The sequence below is a fragment of the Chiloscyllium plagiosum genome, unplaced genomic scaffold, assembly GCF_037043375.1.
Source record: "Chiloscyllium plagiosum isolate Xiang-an unplaced genomic scaffold, Cpla_swu_hap1 HiC_scaffold_3, whole genome shotgun sequence".
NCBI classification, from domain to species: domain Eukaryota; kingdom Metazoa; phylum Chordata; class Chondrichthyes; order Orectolobiformes; family Hemiscylliidae; genus Chiloscyllium; species Chiloscyllium plagiosum.
This window is the reverse complement of record NW_028270141.1, coordinates 154,706,197-154,727,624: the sequence shown is the minus strand read 5'-3', so window position 1 is coordinate 154,727,624 and position 21,428 is coordinate 154,706,197. Positions and strand designations below refer to the sequence as shown.

The following is a 21,428-nucleotide window of genomic DNA, read 5'->3' as shown; positions in this document are numbered from 1 at the left end:
AATCAGTGGTATTAATGAAAGTAGTAAAGGAGACCCCAAGAAGAGCTGAGGAACTGCAGGAGAATGCACATATTCGGCTGGGTATGGAGTTAGTACCTGATCTCTACAAAGGATTCACCTCTGTGGGTAAAGTTTACTCAGAATGAATAAGGGAGAATGACAAAAAGTTATAATTTTGAGAGATACAGTATCTACCCATTCGCTGATAATAAGGGATGAACAAATATGTACTCTTTCTGACCAGTTACCCAAGAGTATGGTCATTTCTAGGGTAGATGGACAGACATTTAGCGTTCCCTTATGAAAGATCAGGTTGGAGTGCCAACTCAAGACTGGGGAAGTTACAGTGGGAGTGTTTGACAGAGTGTCAGTTCCAGGAATTCAGTTTGTTCTTGGGAATGATTTGTCAGGATCCAAGGTGGGAATGACACCCCTTCTTGTGGAGAAGCCCAAAGAAGACCAAGAAACTGAGAAGTTAAAACAGAAATATCCTGGTATTTTCCCAGACTGTGTGGTGACCAGACCCCACTATTATAAATTACCACATGAAGTGAAAAGTAAAGAGAAGGATGAAGGAGTCGAAGTTCAGTTAGCGAATACCCTGTTTGACATAATAGTGTAACAAAATCATGAACAGGCAAAGGATCAGGCAGAAGTGTTTAGTCCTGAAAGACTGAGAGACTTGCAACAGCAAGACAAGACGATAAAAGATATATAGAGGAACCTCAATTATCCAAATACCAATTATCCAAAAATCAGGTTATGGAAAGGAAGTCTCAAGGTCCCAACAGAAACATTGCATCAAAAATGTGTGTCCAACACTGATCGCATTTTTTGTTTACAGTGATTAAAAGTGCTGCCGAGAACTGTCCTGGACTGATGGGAGCACAGGCACCACCTTTAAATGACTGACCTCCCACTTGCTCTGTCTCTCTCTCTCCCCACACTTTCCCTGGAGTCCTAAACATGGAACCCTAACCCCCCTTCCCCAGATAATCTCTCAAATATTGTCCTGTACAGGGCAAAGATGGAACCTGTCAAAACATTGCAGTAAAAAGGTGTGTGTGTGTGTACATACACGTGCGCGCACTATTTGGCGACTCATCTCCAAAAGGCAGTCGTAGCAGCAGCAGTCTTAATGGATGGATGGGATTTGGGGGCAGGTGAGCAAGGGCGGTGTTGGACAGGGTTAGGAGGTTGGTGGGTGGCCAATGTTGGGTGGGGCTGGACGAGGTTGGGGGCGGGGTTGGATTGGGTTGGGGTTGGAAGGGGGTCAGGTTTGGACAAGGTTTGGGGGTGAATGGGGCTGGTTGGACAGGTTGGGGTGGGTGAGGTGGGCGGGGTTAGGGGTGGACGGAGTCGGGGTTGGGGGCTGGCAGGGGGTGGGGTTGGGGGTGAGCAGGGGTCAGGGTTGGACAAGTCGAGACCCAGGCGAGGGGACAATGTTGTGGGACGGGGGCTCGCGTGCAGTGTGATGCTGCTGTATCTCCTGAATGGGGAGCAGACTTTACAGAAAACTCCGAGCCCCAGAGGAAAGGCATTGAATCTCTTAACCAAATAATCAATTATCTGAACAAAATAGTTCCGCCCATCTCGTTCGGATAATCGAGGTTCCTCTGTAAATGTGGATGTGTACTCCAATAAGGAGGCAGAGTATATTCCAGAGGATTATTATCTGAAAGATAGAATCCTATGATGGAAATGGAGACCACAGCAGGTTAGTGCAGAGGAGAAAAAGGACCGGTAGCATACAGCCAGAAGGTGTTACGGATAGCACATAAATTACTTGTAGGAGGTCACCGATGGGTATGAAAGACTCAGGCTGAGGTACGAAAACAATTTTATTGGCCTGGAATGCACAAGGATGTGGTTAACTTTTGCTGTATGTGTCATACATGCCAAATGGTAGGTAAGCCACAGGTGATAATAAAACCAGCACCTTTATTGTCAATTCCCGCATTTAAAGAACCTTTTCACACAGGATATAATTGATTGCGTAGGCCCCTTCCCAAGAACTAAAAGTGGGAGCGCAGAGCTGGTTGGGAAGATAAGTGATTGTTATTTAAGAACTTGCCTCGACGCCAACGGTCTTTTTGCAGCAGAGAGCGGCGGGAGCTGGGCGGAAGTGAAGTCGGAGCGCAGAGCTGGTCGGGAAGGTAAGTGATTGTGATTTGAGTGGAGAAGGAACCCGAGACACTACACGTGTAGTGTCTCCCACCCTCCCTCCTCCTCTAATCTATAAAAAAGGACTCAGTCGGCTGAACAGGTAAGCTACTTAGTGTTCTTGTTTTGGAGACTAAGTGTAGAGTTATGGCAGCGCAGGCAGTGGAATGTTCCTCCTGCAGGATGTTTGAGTTAGGGGTGACCACCGATGCTCCTGCTGACTTCATCTGCAGGAAATGCAGCCAGCTCCAGCTCCTCACAAACCATGTTAGGGAACTGGAGCTGGAGTTGGATGAACTGAGAATTATTCGAGAGGCTAAGAGGGTGATAGATAGAAGCTATAGGGACAGAGGTAGCTGGGTAACAGTCAGAGGTGGGAAGGGGAGGAAGCAGGCAGTGCAGGGATCCCCTGTGGCCGTTCCCCTCAACAATAAGTATACCGCTTTGGATACTGTTGGGGGGGAAGGCCTAGTAGGGGTAAGCTGCAGTGACCGGGTCTCTGGCATGAGGTCCGGCTCTGAGGCTCAGAAGGGAAAGGGGGAGAGGAGGAGAGCGCTAGTTATAGGAGACTCTATAGTTAGAGGGACAGACAGGCGGTTCTGTGGACATGGGCGAGACTCTCGGTTGGTTTGTTGCCTCCCAGGTGCCAGGGTCCGAGATGTCTCAGACCGTGTCTTCAGAATCCTTAAGGGGAAGGATGTGCAGCCAGAAGTCGTGGTGCACATTGGCACCAATGACATAGGTAGGATGAGGGGTGAGGAGGTCATTCAGGAGCTCAGGGAGTTAGGCTGGAAGCTAAAAGCTAGGACGTACAGAGTCGTCATCTCTGGGTTGTTGCCGGTGCTACGTGACAGTGAGGCAAGGAATAGGGAGAGAGTGCAGTTGAACACGTGGCTGCAAGGATGGTGTAGGAGGGAGGGCTTCAGATATTTGGACAATTGGACTGCATTCTGGGGAAGGTGGGACCTGTACAAGAAGGACAGGTTGCACCTGAACCAGAAGGGCACCAATATCCTGGGGGGTAGGTTTGCTAGCACTCTTCGGGGGGGTTTAAACTAATTTGGCAGGGGGATGGGATCTGGACTTGTCCAGCAAGTAGGTTAGCTGTTTTTCAGGATGTCCAAGAATGTAGGGAGGCTGTGGAGAAGGTAGCACTGACAGGGAATACTTGCGGACACAGAGATGGGTTCAAGTGTGTATACTTCAACGCAAGGAGTATCAGAAATAAGGTGGGTGAACTTAAGGCGTGGATCGGTACTTGGGACTATGATGTTGTGGCCATCACGGAAACGTGGACAGAAGAGGGACAGGAATGGTTGTTGGATGTTCCTGGTTACAGATGTTTCAGTAAGATTAGGGAGGGTGGTAAAAAAGGAGGGGGTGCGGCGTTGCTAATTAGAAATGGTATAACGGCTGCAGAAAGGCAGTTCGAGGGAGATCTGCCTTTGGAGGTAGTATGGGCTGAAGTCAGAAATAGGAAAGGAGCAGTCACCTTGTTGGGTGTTTACTATAGGCCCCCCAATAGCAGCAGAAATGTGGAGAAACAGATTGGGAAACAGATTTTGGAAAGGTGCAGAAGCAACAGGGTAGTAGTCATGGGAGATTTCAACTTCCCAAATATTGATTGGAAGCTCTTTAGATCAAGTAGATTGGACGGCGTGGTGTTTGTGCAGTGTGTCCAGGAAGCTTTTCTAACTCAGTATGTAGATTGTCCGACCAGAGCGGAGGCCATATTGGATTTGGTACTTGGTAACAAACCGGGACTAGTGATGGGCATTTTGGTGATGGTGATCACAATTCTGTGACTTTCACCTTGGTTATGGAGAGATATAGGTGCGTGCAACAGGGTAGGTTTTACAATTTGGGGAAGGGTAAATACGATGCTGCAAGACAGGATCTGAGGAGCATAAGTTGGGAGCATAGGCTGTCAGGGAAGGATGTCGTTGAAATGTGGAACTTTTTCAAGGAACAGATACAACGTGTCCTTGATATGTATGTACCTGTCAGGCAGGAAAGAGATGGTCGTGTGAGGGAACCTTGGTTGACAAGGGAGGTTGAATCTCTTCTAAGGAGGAAGAAGGATGCTTACATAAGGTTGAGGAAACAAGGTTCAGACAGAGCGTTGGAGAGATACAGAATAGTCAGGAGGGAGCTGAAGAAAAGGATTAGGAGAGCTAAGAGAGGGCATGAAAAATCTTTGGTGGTTAGGATCAAGGATAACCGCAAGGCCTTTTATGCGTATGTGAGAAACATAAGAATGACGAGAACGGGGGTAGGTCCGATCAAGGACAATAGTGGAAGACTGTGTATTGAGTCGAAAGAGATAGGAGAGGTCTTGAATGAGTACTTTTCTTTAGTATTTACAAATGAGAGGGACCGTATTGTTGAAGAGGAGAGTATGAAACGGACTGGTAAGCTAGAGGAGATACTTGTTAGGAAGGAAGATGTGTTGGGCATTTTGAAAAACTTGAGGATAGACAAGTCCCTCGGGCCTGACGGGATATATCCTAGGATTATGTGGGAAGCAAGAGAGGAAATTGCAGAGCCATTGGCAATGATCTTTTCATCTTCACTGTCAATGGAGGTGGTACCAGGGGACTGGAGAGTAGCGAATGTTGTGCCCCTGTTCAAAAAAGGGAATAGGGATAACCCCGGGAATTACAGGCCAGTTAGTCTTACTTCGGTGGTAGGCAAAGTAATGGAAACAATACTGAGGGATAGGATTTATGAGTATCTGGAAAGACACTGCTTGATTAGGGACAGCCAGCACGGATTTGTGAAGGGTAGGTCTTGCCTTACAAGTCTTATTGAATTCTTTGAGGACGTGACCAAGCATGTGGATGAGGGTAGAGCAGTGGATGTAGTGTACATGGATTTTAGTAAGGCATTTGATAAGGTTCCCCATGGTAGGCTTATGCGGAAAGTCAGGAGGCATGGGATAGTGGGAAATTTGGCCAGTTGGATAGAGAACTGGCTAACCGGTCGAAGTCAGAGAGTGGTGGTGGATGGTAAATATTCAGCCTGGAGCCCAGTTACAAGTGGAGTTCCGCAGGGATCAGTTCTGGGTCCTCTGCTGTTTGTAATTTTTATTAATGGCTTGGAAGAGGGAGTCGAAGGGTGGGTCAGTAAATTTGCAGACGATACGAAGATTGGTGGAGTTGTGGATAGTGAGGAGGGCTGTTGTTGGCTGCAAAGGGACTTAGATATGATGCAGAGCTGGGCTGAGGAGTGGCAGATGGAGTTCAACCCTGTCAAGTGTGAGGTTGTCCATTTTGGAAGGACCAATAAGAATGCGGAATACAGGGTTAATGGTAGGGTTCTTCATAAGGTGGAGGAGCAAAAGGACCTTGGGGTCTATGTTCATAGATCTTTGAAATTGCCACTCAGGTGGATAGAGCTTGTAAGAAGGCCTATGGTGTATTAGCGTTCATTAACAGGGGGATTGAATTCAAGAGTAGTGAGGTGATGTTGCAGCTGTACAGGATCTTGGTAAGGCCACATTTGGAGTACTGTGTGCAGTTCTGGTCGCCTCACTTTAGGAAAGATGTGGAAGCTTTGGAGAGGGTGCAGAGGAGGTTTACCAGGATGTTGCCTGGAATGGAGAATAGGTCGTACAAGGATAGGTTGAGAGTGCTAGGCCTTTTCTCATTGGAACGGCGAAGGATGAGGGGTGACTTGATAGAGGTTTATAAGATGATCAGAGGAATAGATAGAGTAGACAGTCAGAGACTTTTTCCCTGGGTACAACAGGGTGTTACAAGGGGACATAAATTTAAGGTGAAGGGTGAAAGGTATAGGGGAGATGTCAGGGGTAGGTTCTTTACCCAGAGAGTGGTGGGGGCATGGAATGCGCTGCCTATGGGAGTGGCAGAGTCAGAATCATTGGTGACCTTTAAGTGGCAATTGGATAGGTACATGGATAAATTAAGCTAGGACAAATGTTCGGCACAACATCGTGGGCCAAAGGCCCTGTTCTGTGCTGTATTGTTCTATGTTCTACTTGTTAACCATAATGGATGTGTCTACCAGATTTCTGGAGGCAATTCCATTGCGGAGTATCAAGGCAGAAAAGGTGGTAGAGGAGTTTGTAGCTTTCTTCACATGATATGGGCTATCCAGAGAGATTCAGTCGGACCAAGGTTCAAATTTTACTGCTAGGCTGTTTAAGGAGGTTATGGGCAGCTTAGGTATACAGCACTTTCAATCCAGTGCGTGTCATTCTGAATCCCAGGGAGCTTTAAAAAGGTTACACCAGACCTTGAAGACCATGTTGAGAGCATACTGTCAAGACTACCCGAATAATTGGGATAAAGGTATCTCATTCGTATTGTTTGCCATTAGAGATGCCCCAAACAAATTTACTTAGTTCACTCCGAGTTAATATTTGGTCATGAAGTGAGAGGCCCTTTGAAATTAGTTAAGAAAAATTGACAGGACCAAAGTCGGAGATCTCACATTTAGCTAATGTATCAGAGGTGATGGAGAGATTAAATCGAGTAGGTGAGTTAGCTAAACAGCACCGAAAGAAGCACAGTGCAGAATGAAGCAGGTAGCAGATAAAAGCTCTTAGACTTGGATGTTTTTCCAAGGGGATGACGTTTTCGTACTATGACCAGTGATAGGAGATCGCTTCAAAGCCAGGTTTAGCGGTCCCTATCAAATTGAGGAAAAGTTGAGTCAGGTGAACTAATTAGTAAAGTTGCCAGGTAGAAAAAAATAGGTATCAGGTATGTCATGTGAACTTATTGAAACCACATCATACTGGAGAGAAAGAACTGGAGAGTGAGGAATCAAATCCAGATGATGTGGATTTTGATGTGCCTCAAAAACAAATTTGACGAGTGGGATAGGTTAGTAAACTATCTGTCTCAGGATCATTGAATGTAGTTGAAAGATTTGTTACTGCAGTATGAGGACATATGTAAGAATCAGATGGGGAGGAATAATGCTATTGTACATGAGGCAGACTTAAGGAATACCGCTCCGATAAAACAACATGTCTATTGGCTTAATCCTTTCAAAGCCAGACAGGTCCAGATGGAGGTGGAGGCCATGCTCGATGAGGACATCATCAAACCAAGCCAGAGCAAGTCATGTTTTTTCACAAACCAGATGGGACTCAACAATCCTGCATGGATAATCGAATGTCAATTGCAAAATTGGACTGATATCCAATTCCTAGTATCGAGACAGTTGGACAAGCCAGTTAAATCACGAACCTGGACTCAATGTGTAATTACTGGCAGGTAACTTTATCAGAGTTGGTGAAAGAAATTTCTGTGTTTGTAACCCCAAATGGGCTATGTCTGTTTAAAGTGATGCCATTTGGAATGAAGAACGCACCCATCATATTCCAAAGGCTCATGAACAGAATTGTGGCTGGGTTAACAAACTGTGCAGGAAGATGTAGTTATCTTTAATAAGTCCTGGAAAGATCACATGGTACAGTTGGCAGAGCTCTTTGAACGGCCAAGAGAAGCAAAACTGGTGATAAACTTAAATAAACAGAATTCACAAAAGCAGAGGTGACATTCTTGGGACATAACATCAGTCATGGAAGGTTGACTCCACGGAACTCAAAGACAAAGGCCATCGAGGAATTTCCATGACCAACCTCAAAGAAAGAGGTGGTTTGATTCTTAGGACTTAGTGGATTCTATCGGAAGTTTGTTTGAAACTTTAGCAGTGTAGTGGTACCGTTAACCGATTTGCTGAAGAAGAACACAAAAGTTTCAGTGGACAGAACCATGCCAAGAGACATTTGACCATTTGAAAGCCATATCAAACACCAAACTGTTCAAAACCTTTTAAAGTCACCATTAATGTTAGTGACATAGGAGTTGGAGCTGTACTCCTACCGGAAGATGAGGATGGGATTGAACTGCCAGTTGGTTACTTTTTGAAGAAGATCAATATCCACCAAAGGAAATACTCCATGATCGAACATGTCAGAGACAGTTGTGTACATGGATCACAATCCACTTACATTCTTAGAACGCTCTGGCTAATGTAGAGCATAAAGACGCCTAGAAAGAGAAGGAAAGTTTGGATGTCATGTTTGGAGGGAGGAAATTCTTCCAGTACCTTTATGGCTGTAAATTTGAAATAATAATGGACCACAAACCCCTCTCGGCCCACTAGAAAAAGGTCAAGGCTGTGCTGCCCGTATCTGTTTACCAAATTCTGAGGTGGGCTCTGCTATGAAGTACATGTAATTACAAGTGGGAACATTGTCTGGGAAGCTAAGTAGCAAATGCAGATACATTGAGCACCTCCAGCTTACAAATACACCACTGGAATTCTGCCACTGGAGGAGTCTGCTTTGAATGCAGAAAGATCTGGTTCTGGCAAAATTGAAAAAACTGCTGACGATGGGGGAAACCAAGGGGCCATCGCAACCAGAATTGAAACCCTTTTGAACCCAGAGAGACCAGATTGGTCTGGTGGCAAAGATGGGCCTGAGGATTAGTGACTTTAATTTTGATTGCGTCTGGTGTAGATGGCAGTAAAGTGATGGTAGAGAGATAGTGGTGTAGACATCATCACCAGTGATGGCCTCTCTTCAAGCATTATTTTAGTTTTTTTCCCTTGTTCTTAAATTATTCAAAATAGCACCATTTCATGACAACAAATAAAAGCTTTTCCATATTTGATTGTATTCCTCAAGTAAAATACATATGTCAATAAAATGAAAGATCACAGTTGAGGGTGCATATTATTATGGGAAGCAACAGTGATTGTCCCAAGAAAAGGTCGCTGCCAGTTACCGGCTGAACTCCATCAGGGTCATCCAGAGGTTTCCAAAATAAAGATGTTGGCATGAAGTTATGTCTTGTGGTCAGGATTGGATGCAGACATAGCTGTGTTGGTACGGCCATGCCCAGAACACCAACAAGGATAAAATCACCACCAGCAGCTCTCCCATGGTCGGACTCGGTTACATATCAGGTGCTGTCATGGGCTCCATGTCCCAAGTCATTCTGGATGCCCACTCAGAGTAGCTGGAAGTGCATAGAGGTCGTTCATCAAATACAAGGATGACAAAAGAAAACAATGCACGTCTTTTGCAATACATGGATGCCCAGAAGGGTTGGTCACAGATAACGAGCCATCATTGACCAACAGGGAATTTGTGTATTTCTAAAGTTGAATGGCATTTGACATATAAGGACAGTTCTATACTATCCATCATCCATTGGTCTGGCAGAAAGAACAGTCCAACTTGAAGGCAGGCTTAAAGAAACAGCCTACAGATTCACTCGATACCAAGCTTCAAAATTTCACAGTGGCGTCATTGGCAGGGTAGGAAATGTTCAGGCTGCTGTGCCTGCTCAGTCACATTCTTCTTTCTGCTATTTCTGTTTCTTCATTTCTTTTTTATATCTAAATTCACCGTTCCTTTTCTGTAGACACAGTGGAGGAAGGCAGTTGCATGGGCTTGCTGTGGCAGTCTGGTAGAGCTGGATGTCTGCTCCTTGGAGCCATATTGGTCACAGCTTCAGCTTCTGCTTCATGGTTGATGACTTGGTGGGTCTGGTCCTTTCTTCCTGGTGGCAGTGTGGCAGTTTCAGTGGTGGTGGCATGGTGATTCCAGTTCATTCCTTGTGCCTATGGCGGTGATGTGGCGGCTTCAGCAGTGACCAAAGTGGTGACAGCTTGAGCGATACCTTCAGCATCAGCAGCATGGTGGGTCCAGTCTGTTCCTCCTGGCTAGGGTGGCTATGTGGCAGTTTCAGTGTCAGCTTTGGCAGCGGCAGCATGATGGGTTCAGTCTGGAAAACCTTGCCTTAACGGCCTGAAACAGAATCAGGAATGCCAATACCAGACACAGGATCCCATTAAGTGAGAGAGATAGTTTACTTCAGGGGACAATGTTTGGTGTAAGAACCAAGGGAATAGCCCTGTATGGGTAAGAGGCATGATTGATGCGAGATCAGGCCCAGTGATGCCTGAAGTTTGGGTGGGTGCAACAGTCCTGAACAATCATGTAGACCTATAAAAGCTTCAAATTCACAAATAGGATGGGAGCAAAATGTGCCTGGGTCCTCAGAATAATCAGAAAGGCTGGCAGAACCCCTGGGTTCTCCCTCCCTGGCAGGCATTGAAGAGACTTCAGAATTTGTGATGGACGCTGCCTTGACATCCTTGCCACCTGAAGTAGAGAATGAATTTCTTCCGAGACACACCGGGCACAAGAGTCAAACAGTTGTGCATTACACGCCACTCGTACCAGAAGCAGGGACAGAGAAGCCTGACCCAGTGCTAAAATACCCAGGACAAGCTCCAGGAAAAAGAACCACGCTATGTCCCCAGACTCAAAGGGGCCAGGATGTAATGATCGTAATGAGGTCAGCCAAGTGAGCTTCTTGGAATATGAGTTCCCTGATTGTGGCTGTTAATCTGGCCCAATCAAGTAGCTCTGGCTGACAAGTAAAAACAGGAGTGTCAGAGGTTCTGCTTTCTCTGAGAGCTGGCTCTAAGGAAGCAGGATCAATGTCACATGTAAATTAGAACGATATGGTTATGGGGTACCAGCCTCTCTGTTGAAACTTTATTGCTGGAACAGCACAGCAGGTCAGGCAGCATCCAGGGAACAGGAGATTCGACGTTTCGGGCACAGGCCCTTCTTCAGGAATGAGCAGAGAGTGTTCAGCAGGAGAAGATAAAAGGTAGGGAGGAGGGACTTGGAGGAGGGGCGTTGGAAATGTGATAGGTGGGCTGGAGTATTGATGGAATTTTCCCTATCTCTGTAGTGCATAAGAATTTCATTATGATATGTACTCTTTGATCTCTACACCATATGTTCAATCTAAATAGGAAATACAGTAAATGTTGTCATTTTTCTTTCAAATACCTGACGTCCAATGATAAATGAGACATTTGTCCTATCACATTTCCAATGCCCCTCCTCCAAGTCCCTCCTCCCTACCTTTTATCTTCTCCTGCTGAACACTCTCTGCTCATTCCTGAAGAAGGGCCTGTGCCCGAAACGTCGAATCTCCTGTTCCCTGGATGCTGCCTGACCTGCTGTGCTGTTCCAGCAATAAAGTTTCAACTTTGTGATCCAGCACCTGCAGACCTCACTTTCTCCTACCAGCCTCTCTGGAGTTATTTCAAGGGCAAGATGAATAAATATGGAATTTAGGAAAGTAATGTGATTGGGCTTACAAGGGAATAGATAGCAGGCTAAATTTATGCTATGCTTGTTCAGTAATTTTGCATTTTACTTTATTTAATCAAATGCAACTATATGTATATTTTTATTTAATTCCAAGATGAAAAATTGTTTCATAATATAATTCCCTCTGACTGTTTCAGATTATTATAAGGGTCAAGCTTGCTAGTGTTGGATTTTTGGATAACGTATTGCTAGCTCAGAAATTCTTCGTACTTTACAAGCTCTGTGAAGAGCAACTCACAAAGCAGGTATGTAACACACTTCAACTAGAATTGAGATGCAAAGATTGAAGAAATAATGAATACTTAGGTTTAACATCTTATGAATCCATTTGCTCACACTCAAAATGCTAATTTTATTTTTCAGCAGATTTATCTTTCACTCCTCCATCTAATTCAATTAACTTTTTTTCCCTTATGCTTTTGAACCTTTGGAATGAATGTCATTTCCCATATGTTGTATGTCCACATTAATTAGCAGATAAGCTACAGAAACATTTATCTAGTTAGACTAGGGACCTTCACAAGAATGTTTTCATTCTCAGAAAATTATTTATATTATACAGACAGAAATAGCTACAGATCTTCATTTTATCTCACCCATAACACTAAATATGTGCGCTCTGGGATTAGTTACATTGCAAACCAAAATGTTCCATTATCGTTATAACACTGCTATTTACCTGACAATGTGCAGGATTGCCTCACGGATATCCTGTCTAGAAAATGCAAAAAGAGGAGATGGGAACTTGAGAGGGAGTTCAGATTGGATAGAAACAAAAATGATAACTGGACAACAACGAAAGCAGTGAAGAACTTAGATAATAAATTAGGAGAAATAGAATAGGGCCATGAAATGTTCTTGGCAAACAAGATTAAGCCCAATCCCAAGGCATTTTATGTGTATGTTAGAATCAAGAAAGTGCATAGGAAAAGGGTCTGCTCAAGGCCAAAGAAGAGAATCTATGCTTGGAGTCAGAGGAAGTGGTTGAGGTCCTTAATAAGTACTTCACATTGGTATTCACCAAGGAGAAGGACATGGACGATGGTAAGAGCAAAGTGAGGAAGCCTGTGAGCATTAAAAAGGAGGTGGTGTGGGATGTTTAGAAAAAAAGCATTAAGGTAGTTAAGTCCCCGGGCCCTGATGGGATCTATCCCAGGTTACTTAAAAAAAAAGGAAGCGATTGCTAGGACCTTGACAGAGATATTGTATCCTCTTTAGCTGAACGTCAACGGTCCTGGAAGACTGGAGAATAGTCAATGTTGTTCATTTGCTTAAGATAGGCAGCAGGAATAAACCAGGAATTTATAGACTGGTGAGCCTTACATCAATGGTAGAGAAATTATTGAAGAAGATATTTAGGGACAGGATTTATGCACATTTGGAGAAGAGTGGATTTATGGGAGATAGTCAGCAGGAGGTGGGGGGATATCTTGTCTCATGAATTTGATTGTATCTTTGAGGAAGGGATGAAGATGATTGATAAGGATAGGGCAGTGGATGTTGTCTACATGGACTTTGCTAAAGCATTTGACAAGGTAGGCTAGTCCAGAAGATTAATTTGCATGGATTCCATGGTGAGTTGGCAGGTTGGATACAAAATGGACCTGATCATAGGAGACAGAAAGTAGTTGTGGATGAATCTTTTGTGACGATCTATGATATTGCATAATGGAATGGCCTCTGGGAATCTAGAGGACATGCCCATTATTGTTAAATGTTTGTTTTAAGTAGGGATCCTACACAATCCATTAAGACTCTTGTAAAAAGTTCCTCAAATGCAGGAATGGTTATTAAAGGTAAGGGTTTTATAACTACCTGTGGTTTGCCAATTACCTGACATGTATGACATGTCTGGTAAAATTCAACTCCATCTTTGTGCAGTCCAGGCCAGTAAAAATGCTTTTGCATTTTAGTATGAGTTTATCTTACCCTAAATGACCTCCTACTGGGAGTACATATGCTGCCCACAACACCTCCTTCCTGTAACCCACTGATGAACTTCTGCCCATTTCTCATTTGGCTGAAGATATGATTATCTCCATTTTCCCATTAAGACAACATTTTTAAGATAGTAGTGCTCAGGGATATACTCAATTTCTTACTTCATGTATGCTTTTTGATACAATTTATCTTTTTCATCTTTCTGTTGTAACTCAGTTAATTTCTCTGAGCTAAAAATATCCATGTTATCCTCCACGTGTTCCTGTTTTGCCAATTTTGTCTCACTCATTTGATCAAATATTGTCTCTGATAATTTTAGTTCAATTTTCTTTCTTTAATCTTTGATTTCTCCTCCTGGTATCAGATGTTAAAGACCATGTTTTGGGCATATAGTCAAGACTATCCAGATGATTAGAATAAAATAATTTTGTTTGTACTTTTTGCCATTAGAGATTAACCAAACGAATCACCCAAATTCAGCCTGTTTGAATTATTTTTTGGGCATGAAGTAAGAGGACCACAAAAATTAATTAAGGAGAAATTGGTGAATCAGAATTCAGAGACCATATATTTGGACTATGTGTCAAATTTTAGGGAATGATTAAATAGAGTGGGGGAGTTAGCTAGATAGCTTTTTAAAAATGTCACAGCATATAATGAAACAGGAAGCAGACAAGAAATCAAAAACTCACAATTTTGCTAACAGAGCTAAAGCACTAGAGTTACTTCCAGAGATAGGTGAACTTATTAGTAGACCTTATCAAGTTGAGTGAGGTGAACTATTTGATAGGGACTCCAGACAGGAAGAAATCTCACAGAGTGTGTCATATGAATGTGCTCAAAAGGCATTTTGATAGGGAAGGAAAGTCAAAGGAGACTGTGTTAATGGTTACACACTGATAATAGAATGAAGAACCAAGTTCACAAGATTCTGAATTGGACATTCCTCAAATTAAATTGGGCATTGAGAATATTTTCAAAAAATGGGATAAATTATTGAGTTACCTTCCAGAGGAAAATCAAAATGACCTGTCAGAATTATTTCTATAGTATGGGGAGATATATGTAAATAAGCTGGGAAGTACTAATCTAAATGTGCATAATGTGGATATAGAGAATGCATTTCCAGTTAAGCAACATCCTTATAGACTTAACCCTCTAAAGATGGCACAGGCTCAAAAGGAGATTGAACACATGCTCCAAGATGACATAATCAAATGTAATGAATTTGCAATGAATGGAGGTCACCCATTGTAATGGTGCCAAAACCAGATGGTACCCAATGGTTATTTGTGGTCTATTGCAAAGTCAATGCAGTTGCTAAGTTTGATGCATATCCAATGCCACTTTTGGAAGACTGTACTGAAAAGGTGGGACAAGCAACCTGTGCTTATAAGTTGGACTTACTCAGAGGGTACTGGCAAGTACCTTTATCTGAAAGAGTGATGACAATTTTGGCTTTTGTAACACCGAATGGACTGTATCAATTTGAAATCGTACCACGTAGTATGAAAAACACGCTAGCCACATTTCATAGACTAACCAATAAAATCATTTCTGGTTTACTCAATTGTGTGGTTTACATTGATGACCTGGTGACTTTTACTCACACGTGGAAGGAATATTTGCAACATTTTTCCCAGAATGGGAATGTCAAATACAAGGGAGCATGGGTTTAAGGTGAGAGGGGAAAGTTTAAGGGGGATGTGCAAGGAAAATCTTTTATACTGCTAAGGTAGGGATAGGATTGGGGTTAGATACTTGGCCAGTCAACATGTTGCTAATTGCCAGTGAAAAAACAGACCTGGTTGGAATGGGGCACAGTCACAGTCACTAACCATGTTACGCGCCCATTATGTTTTGGGAAAATGCATCATCAGAGACAAGCCTGCAAAGTTGCTGAGCACGATGCATGATATAATAGATGGCTTGCCATTGTACCAGAAGATTTCCATTTATTGGACAAAATTTTAAAACCAGACCATTCCAATTTGCAAATGTCCAAGAATTAGATTATAAGTAAAAGAAATGTTTTTTTTTCGAGGCAGTGGTACACTCACAAAAGAATTTCTGGTATGCAGATACCATGGATAATAACAGGAATTGAATTGAATTGAATTGAATTGAATTTATTGTCATGTGTACCAAGGCACAGTGAAAAGCTTTGTCTTTGAATATTAGTTTAGAGGAGAAAGTGAGGTCTGCAGATGCTGGAGATCAGAGCTGGAAATGTGTTGCTGGAAAAGCGCAGCAGGTCAGGCAGCATCCAGGGAACAGGAGAATCGACGTTTTGGGCATAAGCCCTTCTTCAGGTTATTAGTTTAGACACAGGTGAAGGAGTGTTGCATCTTTCTGAAACCAAAGCATGGCTGAAGCCTTAATCTTTTCAGTCATCTTCTATTCAATTTCATGGCACAGAAGGTGTTCCATTCAGAAAAAAAAGGTTGATGTGTGCTACATTTCAGCGTAATGGGAGAGAAATCACTGATGCTTTGTACTGTTATCTGAACTGATGTTAATGCTGAATGAGTCAGATCCCAGTGTGAAACCTGGTTTGTTCGATCCTAACTTTGCTTTTTTTTTAAAACATTCTCAGGAGGCTGTTGGTGTACTTTTAATATAAGGAATAAAATGTTTATTAAACAAGAAAAAAAAAGTTACATTACATTAGACAAAGCAAGAATTGGAAAGGTTTCAATACAGTAATCATTAAAGGAATCAAATTCATATTACCACTTTTATCCCCAGAAATATCCTTACACACCTAAACATCAGATTCAGACAGGAGAGTTGTCACCAGTTTTTTGTGACTTTTTGTGCATCACCAGGATAACATTCTCCCTTGCTGGTATCTCTCCCCGTGGGCATGAAGACAGAATCCAGTTGCCATTCTCACTTGTGTTTGGAACTGATAGCACCATGACAATCACACTGATTTCCTTCATGCTGATGGATCTCTTTTGTTTGAATCTGAAGCAAGTAACATCCTTTAAGGAATTGTTCAGTCAGTAATTTTAATGCTTGTTAAATTCATTCTTAGGTCCATTATGACTTCGGCTTGAGAAACATTCTTTCTGTTTTGAGGACTCTAGGAGCTCAGAAGAGAGCACGACCAGAAGATAGTGAACAAACAATTGTCATGAGAGTTTTGAGAGACATGAATCTGTCCAAACTGGTGAGTAGAATTGAGAGCTTTTCTCATTAATGTTTTGACGGATAGATTCTTCTCCAATCAGTTTCAGAGGACAGATCAAGCTGAAGGTAGTAGAGAATGAAGAGAGCAAAGAAAAAGCTCAGGTCAAGGAGAAAATTATCATTAAATTGCTCTAAGATAAGATCAGAACCCCAGTGGTAATAATTTAGAGTCATAGAGTCATAGAGATGTACAGCATGGAAACAGACCCTTCGGTCCAACCCATCCATGCCGACCAGATATCCCAACCTAATCTAGTCCCACCTGCCAGCACCCGGCCCATATCCCTCCAAACCCATCCTATTCATATACCCATCCAAATGTCTCTTAAATGTTGCAATTGTACCAGCCTCCACCACTTCCTCTGACAGTTCATTCCATACACGTACCATCCTCTGTGTGAAAAAGTTGCCCCTTAGGTCTCTTTTATATCTTTCCCCTCTCACCCTAAACATATGCCCTCTCGTTCTGGACTCCCACACCCCAGGGAAAAGACTTTGCCTATTAACCTATCCATGCCCCTCATAATTTTGTAAACCCCTATTAGGTCACCCCTCGGCCTTTGATGCTCCAGGGAAAACAGCCCCCGTCTGTTCAGACTCTCCCTATAGCTCAAATCCTCCAACCCTGGCAACATCCTTGTAAATCTTTTCTGAACACTTTCAAGTTTCACAACATCTTTCCAATAAGAAGGAGACCAGAATTGCATGCAATATTCTAACAGCGGCCTATCCAATGTCCTGTACAGCCGCAACATGACCTCCCAACTCCTGTACTCAATACTCTGACCAATAAAAGAAAGCATACCAAATGCCTTCTTTACTATCCTATCTACCTGCGACTCCACTTTCAAGGAGCTATGAACCTGCACTCCAAGGTTTCTTTTTTCAGCAACACTCCTAGGACCTTATCATTAAGTGCATAAGTCCTGCTAAGATTTGCTTTCCCAAAATGCAGCACCTCGCACTTATCTGAATTAAACTCCATCTGTCACTTCTCAGCCCATTGGTCCATCCGGTCAAGATCCTGTTGTAATGTGAGGTAACCCTCTTTGCTGTCCACTACACCTCCAATTTTGCTGTCATCTGCAAACTGACTAACTGTTTCTCTTATGCTCGTATCCAAATCATTTATATAAATGACAAAGAGTAGAGAGCCCAGCACCGATCCTTGTGGCACTCCACTGGTCACAGGCCTCCAGTCTGAAAGCCAACCCTCCACTACCACCCTCTGTCTTCTACCTTTGAGCCAGTTCTGTATACAAGTGGCTAGTTCTCTCTATATACTAGAGATCTAACCTTGCTAATCAGTCTTCCATGGGGAACCTTGTTGAACGCCTTACTGAAGTCCATATAGATCACATCTACTGCTCTGCCCTCATCAATCCTCTTTGTTACTTCTTCAGAAAACTCAATGAAGATTGTGAGACATGATTTCCCACGCACAAAGCCATGTTGACTATCCCTAATCAGTCTTTGCCCTTCCAAATACATGTACATCCTGTCCCTCAGGATTCCCTCCAACAACTTGCCCACCACCAAGGTCAGGCTCACTGGTCTATGTTCCCCAGCTTGTCTTTACCTTCCTTCTTAAACAGTGGTACCACGATAGCCAACCTCCTGTCTTCCGGCACTTCACCTATGACTATCGATGATACAAATATCTCAGCAAGAGGCCCAGCAATCAATTTTCTGGAGTAAGAGGAAGATGTGCACAAAAAAAAAATGATAATTGATTTTAAAAGTGTTGTTTATGGGAATTTAAAATCAGTTTTAAAACAGAGAAATGACTGGAGATTCTACAATGTGACACAAGACTCTCTGTCACAGCTGGAGGAGAAAGTGAGGGCTGCAGATGCTGGAGATCAGAGCTGAAAATGTGTTGCTGGAAAAGCGCAGCAGGTCAGGCAGCATCCAAGGAGCAGGAGAATCGACGTTTCGGGCATGAGCCCATCTTCAGGAAGCGATTCTCCTGCTCTCTGTCACAGCTGCTGTCCAGTGACTCACCAATGCACTGACAAGATGATCTTCCAAATTCTTGAAACTATTTCGATCCAGGACAACAGAAGCACTCCCTGTAACTCCCCCTCCAAGTCATGTATCATTGTGACTAGAAATATAGCAAGGCAAGGTGCAAGTAACATTTGCGCAATTGCAAGACAATGACCATCTTCAACTAAAGAGAATCTCGTCACCGTCCCATGATTTTCAGTAATGTTACCATCACTGAATCTCCACCAGCACCATCTGAGAATTACCAATGACCAAAAGCTGATCTGGACTCACCATATAAATACTGTGGCGACAAGAGCAGGTCAGAGACTGAAGATATTGCAGCTAGTAGCTCACCTCCTGACTCCCAAAACCCTGTCTAATATCTACAAGACACAAGTTAGGAATGTGTCTCAGTCATGAAGAGTTTTCTGGGGGTGGAAGAAGTGACTTTTGGGAGTTTAACAAAAGGAGAGCAAGGCAAAGCTGATGTAATTGGCAGACAAGCTGGACTTGGGGTTACCTTTATGTGTGAGAAAAGGAGAGGTAATTACAGCAATAGCTTGAGATTTAAATTTGCTAGAAACGTCATTGGAATCTTTGCAAATTGCTATAATTCAACCACAGATGAAGCAGCTTCGACATGAAAGGGAACTGAAACAGTTTGAATTACGGTTAAAAGCAGAGGAAAGAGAAAAGAAAAGAATCTAAAATAAAATAACCTAACCTACGCACCCCTCAATTCACTGCTGTCCATGTGCATGTCCAGCAGTCACTGAAATGTCCCTAATGACTCTGCTTCCACCACCATCGCTGGCAACGCATTCCATGCATTTACAGCTCTCTGTGTCTCTGTGTAAAGAATCTACCTCTGACGTCCCCTCTATACCTTCCTCCTAATATCTTAAAACTATGACCCCTCATGCCAGTCAATCCTGCCCTGGTGAAAAGTCACTGGCTATTGACTCAATCCATGCCTCTCATTACCTTGTATACCTCAATCAGGTCACCTCTCTTCCTCCTTCTCTACAGAGAGAAAAGTCCGAGCTTAGTCAACCTCTTTTCATAAGACAAGCCCTCCAGTCCAGGCAGCATCCTGCCAAATCTTCTTTGCACCCTCTCCAAAACCTCTGCATTTTTCCGACAATAGGGCGACCAGACTGGACACAATATTCCAAGTGTGGTTTCACCAGGGTCTTGTAGAGCTGCAGAAAATCCTTGTGGCTCATAAACTCGATCCCCCTGTTAATGATAGGCCAAAACACCATATGGTCTCTTAACAAACATATCCACTTGGGTGGCAACTTTGAGGGATCTATGTACTTGCACACCCGGATCCCTTTGTTCCTCTACAATGCCAAGAATCCTGTCTTGAATCCTATATTCAGCATTCAAGTTCAACATTCCAAAATGCATCTGCCATTTCTCAGCACAGCTCTGCATTCTGTCTGTCATGCTGCAGCCTGCACTGGCCCTTCATACTATTAATGGCACCTCCAACCTTTGTGTCATCTGCAAATTTACTAACCCATCCCTCAACCCCCTCATCCAAATCATTTATAAAAACTACAAAGAACAGAGGCCCAAGAATAGAGCCCTGCGGGATACTATTCACCACTGACGTCCATCTTTCCATCTACAATCACTCTCTGCCTTCTATCAGCCAACCAATTCTGAATCCAGACAGCCAGATCCCTGTATCCCATATCTCCTGACTTTATGAATAAGCCTACTATGGGGAACCTTATCAAATGCCTTGCTGAAGTCCCTATACACCACATCCACTGCTCAACCTTCATTGACCTGTCTCACCACCTCCTCAAAGAACTCAATAAGATTTGTGAGGCATGACCTGCTCCTCACAAAGCCATGCTTATTGCCTTTAATCATGCTATGCTTTTCCGGATAGTCATAAATCCTATCCCTCAGAATTCTTTTCAAAACCTTGCTGACCACAGACGTAAGACTGACTAGTCTGTATTGCTAGGGATTCGCCTCCCTCCAATCCTCCGGTACGACTCACATGGAGAGTGAGTAACAAAGATCTTCACCAGTGGCTTCGCAACCTCCTTTCTCACTTCCTGGAGCAACCCAGGATAAACCTGGTCTGGCCCTGGGGACTTATCAATCTTAATGTTTGCTGAAATTTCCAGCACATCAACATCCTCAATCTTGATCTGTTCAAGCCTGTTTCCCAGCTCCTCAAAGTTCTCATTCACAACAAGGACCCTTTCCTGGGTGAAAACTGAAGCAAAAAAATTCATTTAGGTCTTCCCCTATCTGCTCAGATTCGACGCAAAAGTTCCCTATGCTACGCCTGATGGCTATCTCTATGACTCTATGACAACAGTTGAAAAACAAAAGAAAGCAGAAAGTAGAATAACTTAACTCTTGGAAAACCTAACCAATCCAATACAGTAATTATTACTAATTAACTGTTCCAATACAGTAACATTCCCATAAACACACCACTTAGCATAAAGGCAAATTCAAACAGATTCTTACAGGTAGGAGGGAACAACATCCAGAGAGAGATTTCCAAGAAAGTCAGACAAATCCTTGGCTGAAGCTTGCAACTTTTCTGGACTCACATATCTTGTGACTGCTATAGCTAAAAAAACTAGAAATTACCTGAACCAGGAGAACTGGCCACTCCCCTTCCTTTGTTAAACTTTTAAATTCCCTAGACTCCTCAGAGCCTCTGCCTTTATGACCTATCTTCAGAAAAACCAAGGACAAAATAACTTTTTTAAAGTGACAGCATCATCACACTGTACCTGGGTACAAGTAACAATAGCTGAAAATGTGTTGCTGGAAAAGCGTAGCAGGATAGGCAGCATCCAAGGAGCAGGAGAATCGACATTTCAGGCATGAGCCCTTCTTCAGGATTCCTGAAGAAGGGCTCATGCCCGAAACGTCGATTCTCCTGCTCCTTGGATGCTGCCTGACCTGCTGCTCT

General features: G+C 43.2%; 1 protein-coding gene across 1 annotated transcript in view; it reads left to right on the top strand.

Moving 5' to 3' along the window:
- Nucleotides 1–21,428, top strand: part of LOC122540182 (dynein axonemal heavy chain 8-like) — a 1,370,012-nt gene that overhangs the window by 812,353 nt on the left and 536,231 nt on the right. Inside the window, exons 47-48 of the mRNA XM_087976825.1 lie at nt 11,482–11,589; nt 16,326–16,460. Coding sequence (XP_087832951.1) covers nt 11,482–11,589; nt 16,326–16,460 — 243 coding nt within the window. The remainder of the gene's footprint in view (nt 1–11,481; nt 11,590–16,325; nt 16,461–21,428) is intronic.